The sequence below is a fragment of the Mobula hypostoma genome, chromosome 8 (assembly GCF_963921235.1).
Source record: "Mobula hypostoma chromosome 8, sMobHyp1.1, whole genome shotgun sequence".
NCBI lineage: Eukaryota > Metazoa > Chordata > Chondrichthyes > Myliobatiformes > Myliobatidae > Mobula > Mobula hypostoma.
This window is the reverse complement of record NC_086104.1, coordinates 85,321,039-85,336,543: the sequence shown is the minus strand read 5'-3', so window position 1 is coordinate 85,336,543 and position 15,505 is coordinate 85,321,039. Positions and strand designations below refer to the sequence as shown.

Below are 15,505 nucleotides of genomic sequence, written 5' to 3'. Positions count from 1 at the left end.
TATCTCTGATCCGAATGGTAGATTTTTATTGGTTAGTGGTTTACTATTTAATAAAAAAGTAGTTTTGGTTAATGTTTATGCTCCTAATATGGATTGTCCGGAATTTTATAAACCATTGTTTGATCAGTTTCCGAATTTGAACGAGTTTTCATTGATTTGGGGCGGAGATCTTAATACCTGCTTATCTCCAGCTTTGGACCGTTCGGCTCCTTTACGGACTTTACCTAATAAATCTGCAAATTTGATTAATTTTTTCCTTTCTGATTCTGGGTCGACGGACATTTGGCGTTTTCTGCATCCTCAGGAAAAAGATTTTTCCTTTTTTTCACATGTTCATCATTCCTATTCAAGAATTGATATTTTTTTATTGATTCTCGTCTCATTCCTTCAGTGATTGAATGTGATTATGATTCTATAACCATTTCGGATCATGCTCCACTTAAGCTTTCTATTAAAATTATGGCCAATATACCGAACAATAGACAATGGCGTTTTAATTCGCTGTTGCTTCAGGACTCGGACTTTGTTAATTTTATGAATGAACAGATTCAGCTTTTTTTTACAATTAACCATACAGAAGATATTTCGGTTAACACTCTTTGGGACACTTTTAAAGCCTATATTCGGGGTCAGATTATTTCGTATTCCGCTGCTTTGAGGAAGAAACAGAAGCAGGAGGAGATGGCAATTGTGGACAAGATTAAAGAAATTGATAAGAAATATGTTATGGCTCCTTCTGAGGAGCTATACAAACAAAGAACTGAACTTCAAATGGAATACAGTTTACTACTCTCGTCCTCGATTGTAAACCAATTAAAGAAAACAAGAAGTGATTTTTATGTTCACAGTGATAAAATTGGCAAGCTGCTGGCTAATCAATTGAAATCTAATTATGTTAAATCTCAAATCAATCAGATTTATAACCAAAATGATCGATTGATATTGGATCATGTGGGGATTAATCAAACCTTTTGTGATTTTTATTCTTCTTTATATCAATCAGAGTCTCCTCGAGATTCTAAATATATGAATGATTTTTTAGATAAGTTAGACTTCCCTCAGATTTCACAGGATATGTCTTCTTTATTAGATACTTCCATTACAATGGATGAGATTAAGAATGTTATTTTTTCTATGAATCTGGGGAAAGCTCCTGGCCCTGATGGGTTTACTGTTGAATTTTACAAATGTTTTGCTTCTTTATTGATTCCTTGGCTCTATAAGGTTTTTGAGGCTTCTTTGAAACTTGGTAAACTTCCGGAATCTTTTAATAGAGCATCAATTTCTTTAATACTAAAGAAGGATAAAGACCCTGCTCAATGTGCATCTTATAGACCAATATCTTTATTAAATGTCGATTCTAAAGTTTTTTCTAAGTTATTAGCAAATAGACTAGAAAAAGTACTTCCTTCTATTATTTCGGAAGACCAAACGGGTTTTATTAAAGGTCGTTACTCTTTTTATAATATTCGTACATTGTTAAATATCGTTTATACTCCCTCACAAAATGTTCCTGAGTGTGTTATTTCTTTAGATGCCGAGAAAGCTTTTGATAGAGTAGAATGGCCTTATTTATTTAAGGTGCTTGAAATGTTTAATTTTAGCTTGAAATTTATATCCTGGATTAAATTGTTATATCACTCCCCTCCAGCCTCGGTTCGTACTAACTCTTTAAATTCACCTTTTTTTCCTCTCTTTCGTGGTACTCGACAAGGCTGTCCTCTTAGTCCCCTATTATTTGATATTGCATTAGAACCTCTTGCAATTGCTATTCGAGAATCTTCAAATATTACTGGGATAACTCGGGGATTAAAGTCCCATAAATTATCACTCTATGCTGATGATTTACTTTTATATATTTCTAATCCTGAGAGATCTATTCCTGCTGTTTTAGAGTTATTAGCACAATTTGGTCTTTTCTCAGGTTATAAATTAAATCTTAGTAAGAGTGAACTTTTTCCGATTAATAAACATCTTCCCTTATATTATAAATTTCCATTTAAATTGATTAATAATTACCTTTCATATCTTGGGATTAAAATTACTTGTAAACATAAAGATTTATTTAAGACTAACTTTTTACCATTAATAGACCATATTACTCAACTTTCATCTAAATGGTTTCCCTTATATTTAACTTTGATTGGTCGTATTAATGCAGTTAAGATGTTTTTTTTGCCAAAATTTTTATATGTGTTTCAGGCATTACCAATTTTCGTTCCTAAATCTTTTTTTGATAAAGTTGACTCTAAAATTTCTTCATTTATTTGGCAGAATAAGAATCCGAGACTGGGTAAAATACATTTACAGAAAGCTAAGAGAGATGGAGGTTTAGCATTACCTAACTTTAGATTTTATTATTGGGCTATTAATATTCGACATATGAAATTTTGGTTACTTGACCGGGATATACTATCTATTCCTAAATGGGTAGCATTGGAATTACAATCTGTTCAGGGTTATACACTTGGTTCTATTTTAGGTTCATCTCTTCCTTTTGATTCGAAATGCCTTAAGCAGATCTCTAACCCGATCGTTAAATATGCTTTGCGTATTTGGTTTCAATTCAGAAAATTTTTTGATCTTAATCAATTCGGGTTAGCGATTCCTATTTTAGGTAACATATTTTTTCCTCCCTCTTTTACGGATCGCGCTTTTCAAACTTGGAAGACTAAGGGTATTTTACTGTTTTTGGATTTATTTTTAGATGGTTCCCTTATGTCTTTTGAACAATTATCTAATAAATATAACTTATCAAGAATACATTTTTTTAGATATTTACAAGTTAGAAATTTCCTAAGTACTATACTTTCTTCCTTTCCAATGCTTCCTCCTATATATATTTTAGATTCGATAATTAACCTTAATCCATGTCAGAAAGGTGCATCGGCTATGATTTATAATATTATTATGAAACTTAGGAAAGCTCCATTTGATAAGATTAGGGTAGATTGGGAACAGGAATTGGGGCTTACCATTTCTGTGGATGATTGGGGGCAGATTTTACAATTAGTTAATACTTCTTCTATTTGTGTTAAACATTCCCTAATTCAATTTAAAGTGGTGCATAGAGCACATATGTCCAAAGATAAGTTAGCGCGTTTTTACTCGTATATTAATCCTTTCTGTGATAGATGTTCGGGGCAGATAGCCTCTTTAACTCATATGTTTTGGTCTTGCCCTACTTTGGAAACTTTTTGGAGAGATATTTTCAATATTATTTCTAAGGTATTAAATATAGATATCTCTCCTCACCCTATTACTGCTATCTTTGGACTACCTAAAATTTCTAGTAATCTTTCCCCTTCAGCCCGTAGAATGATTGCATTTCTTACTTTAATGGCGAAAAGATGTATTTTACAACATTGGAAAGAGCTTAATGCTCCAACTACCTTTTTTTGGTTTTCTCAGACGATTTTATGTTTGAATCTGGAGAAAATTAGAAGTAACCTTTATGATTCTTCATTTAAATTTGAACAGATTTGGGGACCTTTTATTCGATATTTTCATTTAATGTAATATTTACCCTTCTTGTTTTTTCTTCACTGTTTTAATGGAGGTCGGGATTGAGGACGTGATTTTAAGTTTAACTCTGTTTGGTTTCAAGTTAGCCCATTGCTTTGCTTTGCTTTTAGTTAGTTGCACGGTGGGTTTTTTTTGGGGGTTTTTTTTTTCTTTTTTTTCCATTGATATATATAAAATCTAGTATACTATTATGTTATCTTGGTTTCTTATGCTTAAATTACATTGTTTGTAGTATTTTCTTTTTGGTATTGTTATCTTTTGGAATTTTATTATACTTTAACATTGTATTAATGTTTATATGGCTTACCTTTTTTGTATACTTACTCAATAAAAAGATTTAAAAAGAAAAAAGAAAGAAGGCATTGTCAACAGTGTTCATGGGCATCACTTAGTCTCTTGCTTAATAACTTGTTCTCTGCCCGTTTGGATTTTCCCAAGAGACATTTAGCTCCTGTCTGTTCTGCACTATTAGTCCAAAGACAGATTTGGCCTCAATTCTAGAGATGAGAATTATTGTTCATATAAACTTACAAAGCAATATTTGACCAACATTGGGGTTGATGTATGACCATGGATAGAGGATTGGTTATCTAAAGAAAGGAGAGAGTTGGGATACAAGAGAGTTACTCTGGTTGGCAATCAGTGGTGAGCGGTGTGCTGCAGGGGTCGGTGCTGGGCCTGCAGCTGTTCATGGTATGCATTAACGATCTAGAAGAGGGGACCGAGTGTAAGGTATCTAAATTTACTGATGACACTAATTTGAGTGGAAATGCAAATTGTGTAGAGGATCTGGAAAGTCTGCAGAGAGATATAGATAGGTTAAGTGAGTGGGCAAAGGTCTGGCAGATGGAGTACAATGTTGATAAATGCGAAGTCATTCACTTTGGAAGGAAAACTGAAAGAACGGATTATCATTTAAATGGTAAAAAATTGCAGCATGCTGCTGTGCGGAGGGACTTGGGAGTGCTTGTGGATGAATCACAGAAGTTTGGTTTGCAGGTGCAGTGGGAAGCTGTCAAGAAGGCAAATGGAATGATGGCCTTCATTGCTAGAGGGATTGAATTTAAGAGCAGGGGGGTTATGCTGGAACTGTACAGGGTACTGGTGAGGCCGCACCTGGAGTACCACGTGCAGTTGTGGTCTCCTTACTTGAGAAAGGATATACTACTGCCTTTGGAGGCGGAACAGAAAAGGTTCTCTAGGTTGATTCCAGAGATGAGGGGCCAGACTATGAAGAGAGACTGAGCTGCCTGGGACTGTACTAATTGGAATTCAGAAGAATGAGAGGAGATCTTATAGAAACATATAAAATTATGAAAGGGATAGATAAAATGGAAGCTGGAAAGCTGTTGCCACTGCTAGGGGAGACTAGAACAAGGGGACATAGCCTCAAGATTCAGAGGAGTAGATTTAGGATGGAGATGAGGAGGAACTGCTTTTCCCAGAGAGTGGTGAATCTGTGGAATTCTCTGCCCAATGAAGCACTGGAGGCTACTCAGGTAGGTGGAGATGAGTCCTTGGTCAGATCAGCAATGATCTTATTTGAATGGTGGATCAGGCTTAACAGGCCAGATGGCCTACTCCTGCTCCTATTTCTTATGTTCTTAAAGGGGTGGCATGGTAGTGTAGTGGTTAGCGCAAAGCTTCACAGTACCAGCAACCTGGGTTCAATCCTGCTGCTGCCTATAAGGAGTTTGTTGGTTTTCTGCCACAGTCCAAAGACATACTGTTTGGTAAATTAATTAGTCATTGTAAATTGTTCCATGCTTAGGCTAGGATTAAATTGGTGGATTTGCTAGGTGGTGTGACTCAAAGTGCCGGAAGGGCCTGTTTCACACTGTTGACAATATGTAAATAAATATGTTGATAAGAAATTATAATTAAAATTGAAGGACAAACAGAGATGAATTCTGTTAGCTGAATAACAGCAATTTATATACAAGGGGTGATTGATAAGTTGGTGGCCTAAGGTAGAAGGAGTCAATTTTAGAAAACCTAGCACATTCATTTTTCCTACATTTACACACCTAGTCCAGTGGTTTCAGAGCATACGGATCCCTCCTTTGTAGAAGTCGGCGTCTTGGACCTCCAGGAAGTGGTCCACAGCAGGGGTAATTCATAAGTTTGTGGCCTAAGGAGATGAGTTACTAACTTCAAACTTTCTGCATTTTCACTCAGAGTTGAACCGCATAGGCATGTAACGAGAGCGGTATAACTCATCCCGTTCTACCTTAGGCCATGAACTTATTAATCGCCCCCGCTTTGCACCACCTGGAGGTCCAAGACACTCTCGTTACATGCACGTGCAGTTCAACTCTGAGTGATAATGCAGAAAGTTTGAAGTTAATAACTCATCTCCTTCTACCTTAGGCCACGGACTTATCAATCACCCCTGCTGTGGGCCACTTCTACAAAGAAGGGATCAGTATGCTCCATGACCGCTGGACTAAATGTGTACATGTAGGGGGGGGGGACTATGTTGAAAAATAAATGTTCTAGGTTTTCTAAAATTGACTCCTACCTTAGGCCACAAACTTATCAATCACTCCTCGTAATTCCGTGTAGCCTAACATACCAAGGTGCCTATTGCAGCATTACCAAATCAAACCTTTCCTGGGCATCTGAAAACAGATAAACAAAAGCTTGTTTGAGGTGGCAGATTTTAAGCAGTGTTGGAAGGAGGAAATAAGTGGAAAGGTCCCTGGAAATATTGAGTGCTTGAGACTTTACCTGTGGTGGAGTTAAATGTGGAGACCATTGTGAGATGAAATTGTTGGAAGGCAGAAAGCTTGTGCTTTTGTAAGGCTGAAGTCAATTTGAGAGGGAAGAGTGAGATCACAGTGATATGGGGGGAAAATAGCTAAATTGGATTTAGTTCCAGTTCAGACTTCAGCCATATAATGCTGAATACTGAGCACAAATCAAGATGCTGGTTGGTACTGGTCATTTCACCCCATGGACACATCTGTAGGAGTTCCTTGGATAAACTTTACTTTCTACCAAATTAGAGGCAAAGACAGGAATGTGATTTGATCTTCTGTGCTTGCTACCTGAGTATAGCTGTAATATCTTCCCAGTTCAACACTCATCCTCAAAACTCATTCCTTTTCTTTTTTGTACACCAGCTATACTGCGTACAAGATGCAGTGCAGCAACCCCCAAACTGGAAATGTCTGACCTCTGCAAGGTCAATGACACCAAAAGCATGCGATTACTATTAACTCATGTTCTCCTCCAAATCACATACTGTCAGTATTATAAAAGTACTGGTTGTTGTTTAGAAGTGGGGGGTGGATGGTGGTGCCCAAGCAATACTATGTGGTTGCCTTCGGTGTTCTGATTCCATTGTACAAATAGGCAACTCTCAATTTTCTCAAGGGTAGGTAAGAATGAGCAGTAATTGATTGGTTCGCCAATGATATCCACATCCTTTGAATTACTACAAGAACTAAAACAGCCTTTAATGGAAGTGCTTTTCGAGATCTGTTATTCTGTATGTGAAGAGATACTTGGCATCTTCACCCCTAGTTATCCAAACTCTAATTTTAAATTATTCCCCTAACAGAAGAAATAGTTTCTTCTGACCATTTTGGTTCATCTTTAGAAACATACTTTTGATATCATTCCTTAAGCTTCTACAAGCCCAGTGTATATATCTATTCAATTAACCCTAGAATCATTCTACTTTGTGCTGCTCTCTCAGAGGCAATGTCTACTGAGGTGTGTCCAGAACTGAAGGTCCATCTTTACATTACGCCCAAAGGGAGCTTTGCATAATTGTAATGTTATTTTGACGCCATAGCATTTAAGGCCATTTCAAATCAGTTAATTTTTTTCTATTAGATTTTGAGATACATAGCTCACTAAATTCTGACCTTTTTTGGTGATTAGCATTATTTGAAGAATATTTCAAGAATACTCTAATCCATGTGTGTTAGGTTCAAATTAATGACTTTGTTAACTCCCTATTTTGAACTCCAAGCTACCACCCAACTCAACCCAACAATGATCTATTGCAGGCCTTTTCCCTTCCAAGCCATTTACTTGGCATTAATGAATGACTTTAGTACACTTTGAGACAATATTTTGTGCAGATGATAGGCCAGGAGACATTTCTTGCTTGTCTTGTATAAAAAGCCTGCCACTCGAAGTGGTTAGAAGCAGAACTCATCTTATTTCCTTGTCTATTAAAGAAAGCAAGATTATTAAATAGTGAGGGTTGTTATAATTTGGACAAGAAAGCCAGACGTTTCCACTCAGCATCTGACATTCAGCTTGAAGAGAATTTGATTACTGACAGGGCACACCATAATCATTTCATGCTATATTTCAAGGGCTACAACTGCACCATAGGTAGGGTAGTCCATGAATGTGATGCACTGTAATCTTGCTGCATCATGTACACCTTTAACCTGACTTAAACAAAACCAAGCAGTCTGGTAGTTTTAAAATAGTTTAGGAAGTATGGCAATGGTTTTATTGAAGACTGGGATGAGTGTGCTAATGACTAAGTGGATGGGAAGTCTGCCCTCTAGTGTGAGGACCTTAAGAATTTAACTTCTGTGCGTGATCTACACTCTTGGAATGTGGCTCGGTGCATCCTGGGCAAGGGATAGATAAAGTATTTGGTAATTGGGTGGGGAGAGTAATAATTTCTACATAAGTGCATAACTTTAGAAAAGATGATTAGAGGGGGAAAAGAACCTTGGAAAGGGCCAGACTGCAGATTCTTTGTGATGATCTAAGTGCCAAAACCAGTCTTTTAATAAAGTGTTACATCTTCAATTGTCTCTGCCTGTTTGTCACTCTTGCCAGTTACCCACTGATGTAGGCAAGCCCGTTCTGCTCCTTAAATATTCATGATACCAATAATAGTTTGATGTCAGGAGCTGTCAGGATAATTTGTACTGACCATCATTACTAGAAGCATGCTTTCTTTAAATCCATTCTTGTGCTTTAGTGATTGTTTGTGACTGTAATTGCTGCCATGTTCAAATGATTCACTAATGTTGATGAAGGTAGTTTGCGCGTTGTTATCACATTTAGAAAAGTGCTGTAAAGTACTGGTCTGAAATAGCACTCTGGGCTTGACTGGAAAGTATTTTTACTTTCAAAATAAACTACAAAACAAAACCACAGTTTACTTGCCTGTTTTCTCCCAAATATGCTCAGATGAATTGCTGAATTGGTTCGTGCTGCCCAGATATGCTTGCCACTTGGAGCTTATTACATTGCCTGTTACCCATTGAGCGCAGAATGTGTGGTAACCCCGCTTAGAGCTGACTAAATTAGTGCTGTAATGCCCAGTAATCTATCTTGAATGCCAAATGAATTTCCATTACTCGCTTGTCCTGATGGAGAGTAAAAACCCAAAACATCAACTGTTTATTTCCCTCCGTAGATCCCTCCCTTGGTGAGTTCTTCTAAAACTTTGAGTGTGTTGTTCAAAATTTCCAACATCTGCAGTTTATGTGTATGTTCCACTATAATCTCTTGTTTAGTCCTTTGCATTGGAGAAACATGATCTCTATTAAGGAGAAGTCTAATTTTAATTTAAATCAGTAGCTTTATTAAACTAAGGGGTAACTATGAAAATTTTCAAAACTTATTTTTATATTTATGATTTTATTCAATCTTGTGCAGGCAAAAGAAGTCAATGGAGTCAAAGTTCCAGTGGATTGCAGCAAGCCTAATCCAAATGAAGTGGAGTTTGATAATCTGTACTTGGACATGAATGGCATTATTCATCCTTGCACACATCCTGAAAACAAGTAATGTTAATGTTAGCTTTTATTTCTGTGCCTTTCCCTCTTTCTTTCCTATTACAAAACTCTGATCTTTGTTTGAATGCATCTTGCAGGCCAGCTCCCAAGAATGAAGATGAAATGATGGTGGCCATATTTGAATATATTGATCGTTTATTTAACATCATTAGACCGAGGCGCTTGCTTTATATGGCAATAGATGGAGTTGTAAGTACTATGTTTCCATGTTTGAGAACTAAGTCAAATAAGGTTTATGGAAGTACCAACTGATATTTGACATTTTCATGCAAGGGTATTTTCTTCAATATATTTGATGTGATGTACTTTAAAAGTAGACTGTACTGAAAGCATTAGACAAATTAATATTCATACAAAAATAACTTATTCCCATTGATCTAGATCTGTCTGGGTTTAAAAGTTCAGGCTCTAGTATGAAAGATTCCATGTTACAATCAATGTGTGACCTCTTCCATGCGTTAGTAGTAACATCAGAAATTTTCATTTTTATGGTAAATTCACCTGAGTGGTTGAAGATGTAGAAACAGATATTTTATATCTTTTTTTATGTGTTAAAATGTGTCTGCATCTGTCATTTTGTCAATAAAGTCTGGAATGACAAGATATATAAAAAGTGTTTTGGAGTGCAAAACATTTTATAACACATGTCACCTTTTACACATTATTATGCCAAAAATTATCTAGTCATGTTGTAAGAGAATGTGGATTACGCTATACAACTGATGCTGTAATTGTTGTGGACATAATGCACAAAAGAGAAATTGTTGCTAAATTATAGGAAGTGGAGATGCAGTCAAGCAAGCGCATGTATTACCAGAAAAAATATGTAATCCAAACAATAGTACAACTATATTAATTAATAAATATAGTAGCCTTTAATTCACAAATTGTTTTATTTTTTGTTTTGGTGGGGGATTTATTATTCAAACTTTAGACTTTTGGGTAGTTCAAATTGTGATGGTGTTGGGTTTGCTTACCGTGAAGTTCTAAACACAAATGAAGATCTTAAGCCCTATCCAATATAGATAGATACGGCGTATCCTCGTTAAAGGGAAGTTGTACTGTAACTACCCAATCTTCAAAGGCTTCCTCACTTCCTTGTTTATCCTTTATGGGTGAGTTTAGCTGCCAATACCCATTAATTGAGTGTGGGTATCTCCCACCAAGGAGGAGATGCTTCCAGCTAACAATGTAGTTCATTTATTCTCAGTGATAAAAGTTTAAATCCAGTCAAAATTGTTAAAACACATTGAAAACTCAGAGGATTTCAACCTTAAAAAAGATTTCCAAATTACAAACCATTTCTAAGACAGAAAGAATTCCTGAAGCACAGGCACTGTTCCTGTAAGCTAAAAAGATGTACTAATGAATTAATCACATAAGTTGAAGACAGAGCTATGGATTCTACTCCACGCCATGTTTCTGTCATTCTTCATGATGTTCCTGGCCATTCCTAATAAACCTGACTGCACTCTGCATTTATTCTTCTTTTTCTCCCACTTGGTTGACTTCCCACACGTGATATTTTTTCAGATACCTTTTCACACAGGTGGTTTAAAAGCTTCTGGAGACAGAGTTCCCGGTACCACAATTAAAGCTCGAACGCTGACTCCATGAATACCCAAATCTTCCAACTATTAATAAATCAGTTATTTGATATGCTAAGTGATTATATCAATCTGGTCTGTAAATAACTTAGTCAGCCTTGATACAAGCCCATTTAACATAACATTTTTGGCTTATACAGCTTCTCTTGAGTGTTTAGCCCAGGTGCTGTGGGCCAGCAAGTCTGCTGTATAGACAATACTGTTTGTAAAGCTGTCCTTTTAAATTCAATCTGATTATTGCTTGCTATTTACATTAAGAACTGAAAACTTGCTCCCATTTAGGACAGAAAGCTTAACAAAGAATACTTGGTTGGAGTTTTAATTTAAAGATGACTCTTTTTTTTTTCTCTAGAAATGTCAGCTGCTCTGTTTAGAAAACTGAGCTTGGCAAAAAGAGACTAGGCCCCCTAGCCCTGGACAGAGAATATCCATCTCAAAATTAAAAGCCCAAATCGGTTGAATGTTTAGTGGGTCACAAATTTCCATGGAAATGCTTTTTACGTTAAAGAGATCCTGAACTATTAATTAACAATTATAAATTGTATTCTGAACTTGTTGAACTTGATTTGACTGAACAGTTAATTTAGTTTCAAAAAGAATATTTCATACGTACTCAGTTGAATTGATTCTAAGTAATAGAAGCTATGGTGAAAATTAAATACTGAATACTATATTGTATACACTTTGTGCTATATATCGCCATATCTAACTTCAATTATTTACTTTATCTTCAGTCTTAATATACAACTAATAATACAGACAGTGCATGGCAATCATGCAGGCACACTGTATCTAAGGGATGTCAGAATATAAAGTTGATAGTAATCAAATAATTACAGCTAAAAGCTGCAAGTTATTCAGCATAAATATAATACAATAGCTTAAGTAAATAAACCTCTTTCCCCCCCCTTTTACTAGCTAGAAGTGAATGTAACATATCTCTTAAAAATACATACGTGTTCTAGGCTCCCCGTGCCAAAATGAACCAACAGCGATCCAGACGTTTCCGTGCATCCAAAGAGGGAATGGAGCTAGCTGAGGAGAAGATAAAAATGAGGAAAGAAGTGCTTTCTAAAGGTATGCTGTAATTCTGTTATGAGCAATGAAATCTGGAATAGGCCATGTCCACAACATCTGCTCTGTCATTTAGTAAATGACGACTTGTCAATGATAATTTTAGCCTCAGCTTTGAACATCCATCATCTTCTGTAATAGAGATCTTGGCAGATTCCCAGTCAGATTGTTGAATTTCTCTTGAATGCATCTGGAATTGAATATTCCTTGTCTTTGTCACTGAATTGCAAGTTCTCTGTCCTGACTGTGTAGCTCATCAGCATCTAGACAAATGCTCTCAGATTCTGCTGACTTTCACGAGTTTGCCTTTTCTATGAATTCCAGTAGATCTCATACTTAATCTCTTCTCGTAAGACAACTAACTCTCTTAAGCAAACTGCTCATCTGAATTGATCGTGGTATTTATGATTATGAGGATACGCAGTCCCCTTTTATTTATAGCGTTATTTCACTAACAATGCCCAACTAAATTGGAAATGCCCCATGTATTTCTACAGTGTGCTGCTCTTTAATTTGTTCCACACTCATACTGTGCACATGTGTATTCAAATCTGCATACGTTTGTGCACCCGTGTGTGTGCTTGTGTATACATCCACTTGCGTTTGTAAAGAGAGCAACAAATTAATGAATAAGCGTTCATGTGTTGGTTCATTGTCCATTCAGAAATCTAATGGCATAGGGGATGAAACTGTTGATAAAACATTTAGTGTGTGTTTTCAGCTTCCTGTACTTCTTCCTTGGTAGTAATAAGAAGAGGGCATGTTCTGGGTGATGGGGCTCTTTAATGATGAGTGCTGCCTTTTTGAGGGATCGCCTTTTGAAGATGTCCTCGATGCTGGGGAGACCAGTGCCCATGATGAAGTTGGCTGAGTTTGCATCCCTCTGCAACTCTTCCAATCCTGTGCGGTGACCCCTCCATATCAGATGGTGATGCAACCAGTTTCTTGTCAAAACCCTTGTAATCTGCTACTGATGGTTGCACGTATTTTTCTCCCCTGTTTGATACTGATCCCATTTGCAATGGCAACAGTTAATCAAGCTGTAAAGTGGAAATTAATGTGACGAAACTCCGAGTAGCAAAACAAAGTAACTAGATCATTCCATAGAATTTTAGGAAATAATTATTCAATACATACTGTGATTTATTTATTTTTGCATTTGCAGGTGGATATCTACCTCCAGAGACAGTAAAAGAAAGATTTGACAGCAACTGCATTACTCCCGTAGGTATTATTTATTGGAGAATGGACATGAAATTTCAGCATACATATGATTTTCAGATGTTAATGTTGAGATCTTCATTCTAGGGAACAGAATTCATGGACAACCTAGCACAATGCCTTAGATACTACGTTGCTGATCGCTTAAATAGTGATCCTGGTTGGAAAAACTTAACAGTAAGTGTTCACTCATTTTACTTTTAAAGTTGATTTATAAAATGCATTCGTGTAAGAAACCCGTTCAGTTTACTTGTCGTACCAGTCAAATTCATCTATCATCTGGCGGCCTTCATTCTTCGTTACTTTGTATTTGTGATTCTCTTTAAATCAGAAAACCGACGATAAGTAGGAATAAGAGTAAGCCATTCATCCCCTTGGCAGCTCTGCTATTCAGTAAGATGGCATTTATCGACCCGTGGTCACTGCTGAAAAGGCCTCTATCCTAGGTGCAAAATGTGTTATACATTGTTGTAACCTTCCTTCATTCTAACTTACATCCAAGTGTTCCGGGGGCAAAAAACAACAAAACGTGCAAACAATAAAAGTAAGCAAATAGCATTCAGAACTGAAGTGCAGAAAAGTGAGTCTGCACTTTGATAGGTACAAGCCACGGCTCGGTGCAGAGATGAGCAAACCTCGCGGAGAAGCGAACTGAAGTTCAGTGCAGAGTCGAGTAAAACTCATGGAGCAGTGATTGAACAGCTCTGGACACCCTGACCTTTTTCAGTCTGGCCCAGTGCTTAAACCATTCAAAACTCAGGTCATTCCTTGCTCTCGGACCTTGGCCCTGCTGCTTCGATACCCTGTCAAGCCGGAGCCACACCGCCTCAATTCGGTCCATAGCCAACTTTTCCACTTCGGCTTTGCGCTTTAATGTATCACACCTTGGGTCTTTCCTTGCTCTCACGCTTGGGCCTGGGCGCTGTCATCTTGAGTCTGCATTGCCTCCGCTCTTCTCGCCTCGGTTCTGCTGAATCAATTTGCCACCCGGCCTACACCAGCCATTCCCCACTTTCTGGCTTGGACGTCGTAGCATTGATTCAGCCCGTACACCCCACACTGCAACCATTCTGCACCTTCAGGACTTCATTTCCCACTGCAAAAATGCCAGGCAGTTTAAAAGCTCAACTCCAACAGTGAAGTTACAGTCTTTTGTTTGCAGTGATCGTTTACAACTAAATTTAATGAAGTATTTAGTTGTTTTATTTGGCACCAGCAAGTACTCACTGACCTTCACCAGCGCTATCTTAAACTGGTTATTGAATTATGATTGTTAGTTTGCCTGCTTTTGAGCCAAATGGTTGGCTTCACATTTACAGTCCAGAAAATGAAGCACTGAGGTTTGTGGTGGCAGTCAGTGGACTGATGAGAATATGCTGCTTTGTAGTTGATGCAAAAAGAACTTACGATAGCCGTTTTGCCTCTCAGGTAGTGACCTGTGACTTGGACAGGGAGTTATTCCAGGTCTCCTGGCCAGCGTCTGTTGTGTTCAGCCAATGCCTGTTGAAAACCATTACCTGGTTATTATTAAATTGTCGTTTTGTTGATACTTAGTGTGTGCAAAGGTTGCTACATTTCCTGCATTATAATGAAAGCTTGCGTTTAGCTGAGGGGTCCATGTTAATGGGTTAATGGTTGGAATCCATGGTATAAAAAGGTTGTGAACCTCTGTTTTATACCAATTCCATTGACGAAAATACTTCAGTTTATACAAATCGCTGTACAGCTGCAAGTCTGATTGAAACTATTGTTACAGGTCCACAATCCCTTATCCGAAATCCTTGGGGCCAGTTGCATTTCGGAATTCAGAGTTTTTCGGATTTCAGACACCGCCCCTCCCTCCCCCCCGGATACCAAAAAAACACATATGCTCAAGTCTCTTATTTAACCTGTCTCAGTGCGGTGGACTTTAGGACCCGGTGGCGTACCAAACCTACGCACATCCTCCCGTATACTTTAAATCATCTCTAGATTACTTATAATGCCTAATATAATGTAAATGCTATGTAAATAATTGTTATACTGTATTGTTTAGGAAATAATGACAAGAAGAAACTTTATTCCCAACAAAAACATTCAATAAAACATAAAAAGATACAGCTTCAAACGAACTGAATCAAACACATGGTAAATTATTTATTGGAATAAATGTAGAACGTCACTGTCACTATAAAACTTCAGTAACTTGTCTTTCTGTTTATTTAAGTCCTATACAGTGGTAGTTCCGACACTATTTTCTTCAGTAAGACGCCGCACAGACACACCGTGATCAAGCTTCTGCAATAACTCCACTTG

The 15,505-nt window shown here is 37.3% G+C and overlaps 1 protein-coding gene across 2 annotated transcripts in view; it reads left to right on the top strand.

Annotated features, from left to right (window-relative positions):
• xrn2 (5'-3' exoribonuclease 2) overlaps positions 1 to 15,505 on the top strand; it is a 114,131-nt gene that overhangs the window by 7,897 nt on the left and 90,729 nt on the right. For both annotated transcript variants that reach the window (XM_063056238.1, XM_063056237.1), the window contains exons 2-6: positions 9,169 to 9,296; positions 9,386 to 9,497; positions 11,881 to 11,992; positions 13,155 to 13,213; positions 13,298 to 13,387. In XM_063056238.1, the coding sequence (XP_062912308.1) occupies positions 9,169 to 9,296; positions 9,386 to 9,497; positions 11,881 to 11,992; positions 13,155 to 13,213; positions 13,298 to 13,387 (501 nt within the window). The remainder of the gene's footprint in view (positions 1 to 9,168; positions 9,297 to 9,385; positions 9,498 to 11,880; positions 11,993 to 13,154; positions 13,214 to 13,297; positions 13,388 to 15,505) is intronic.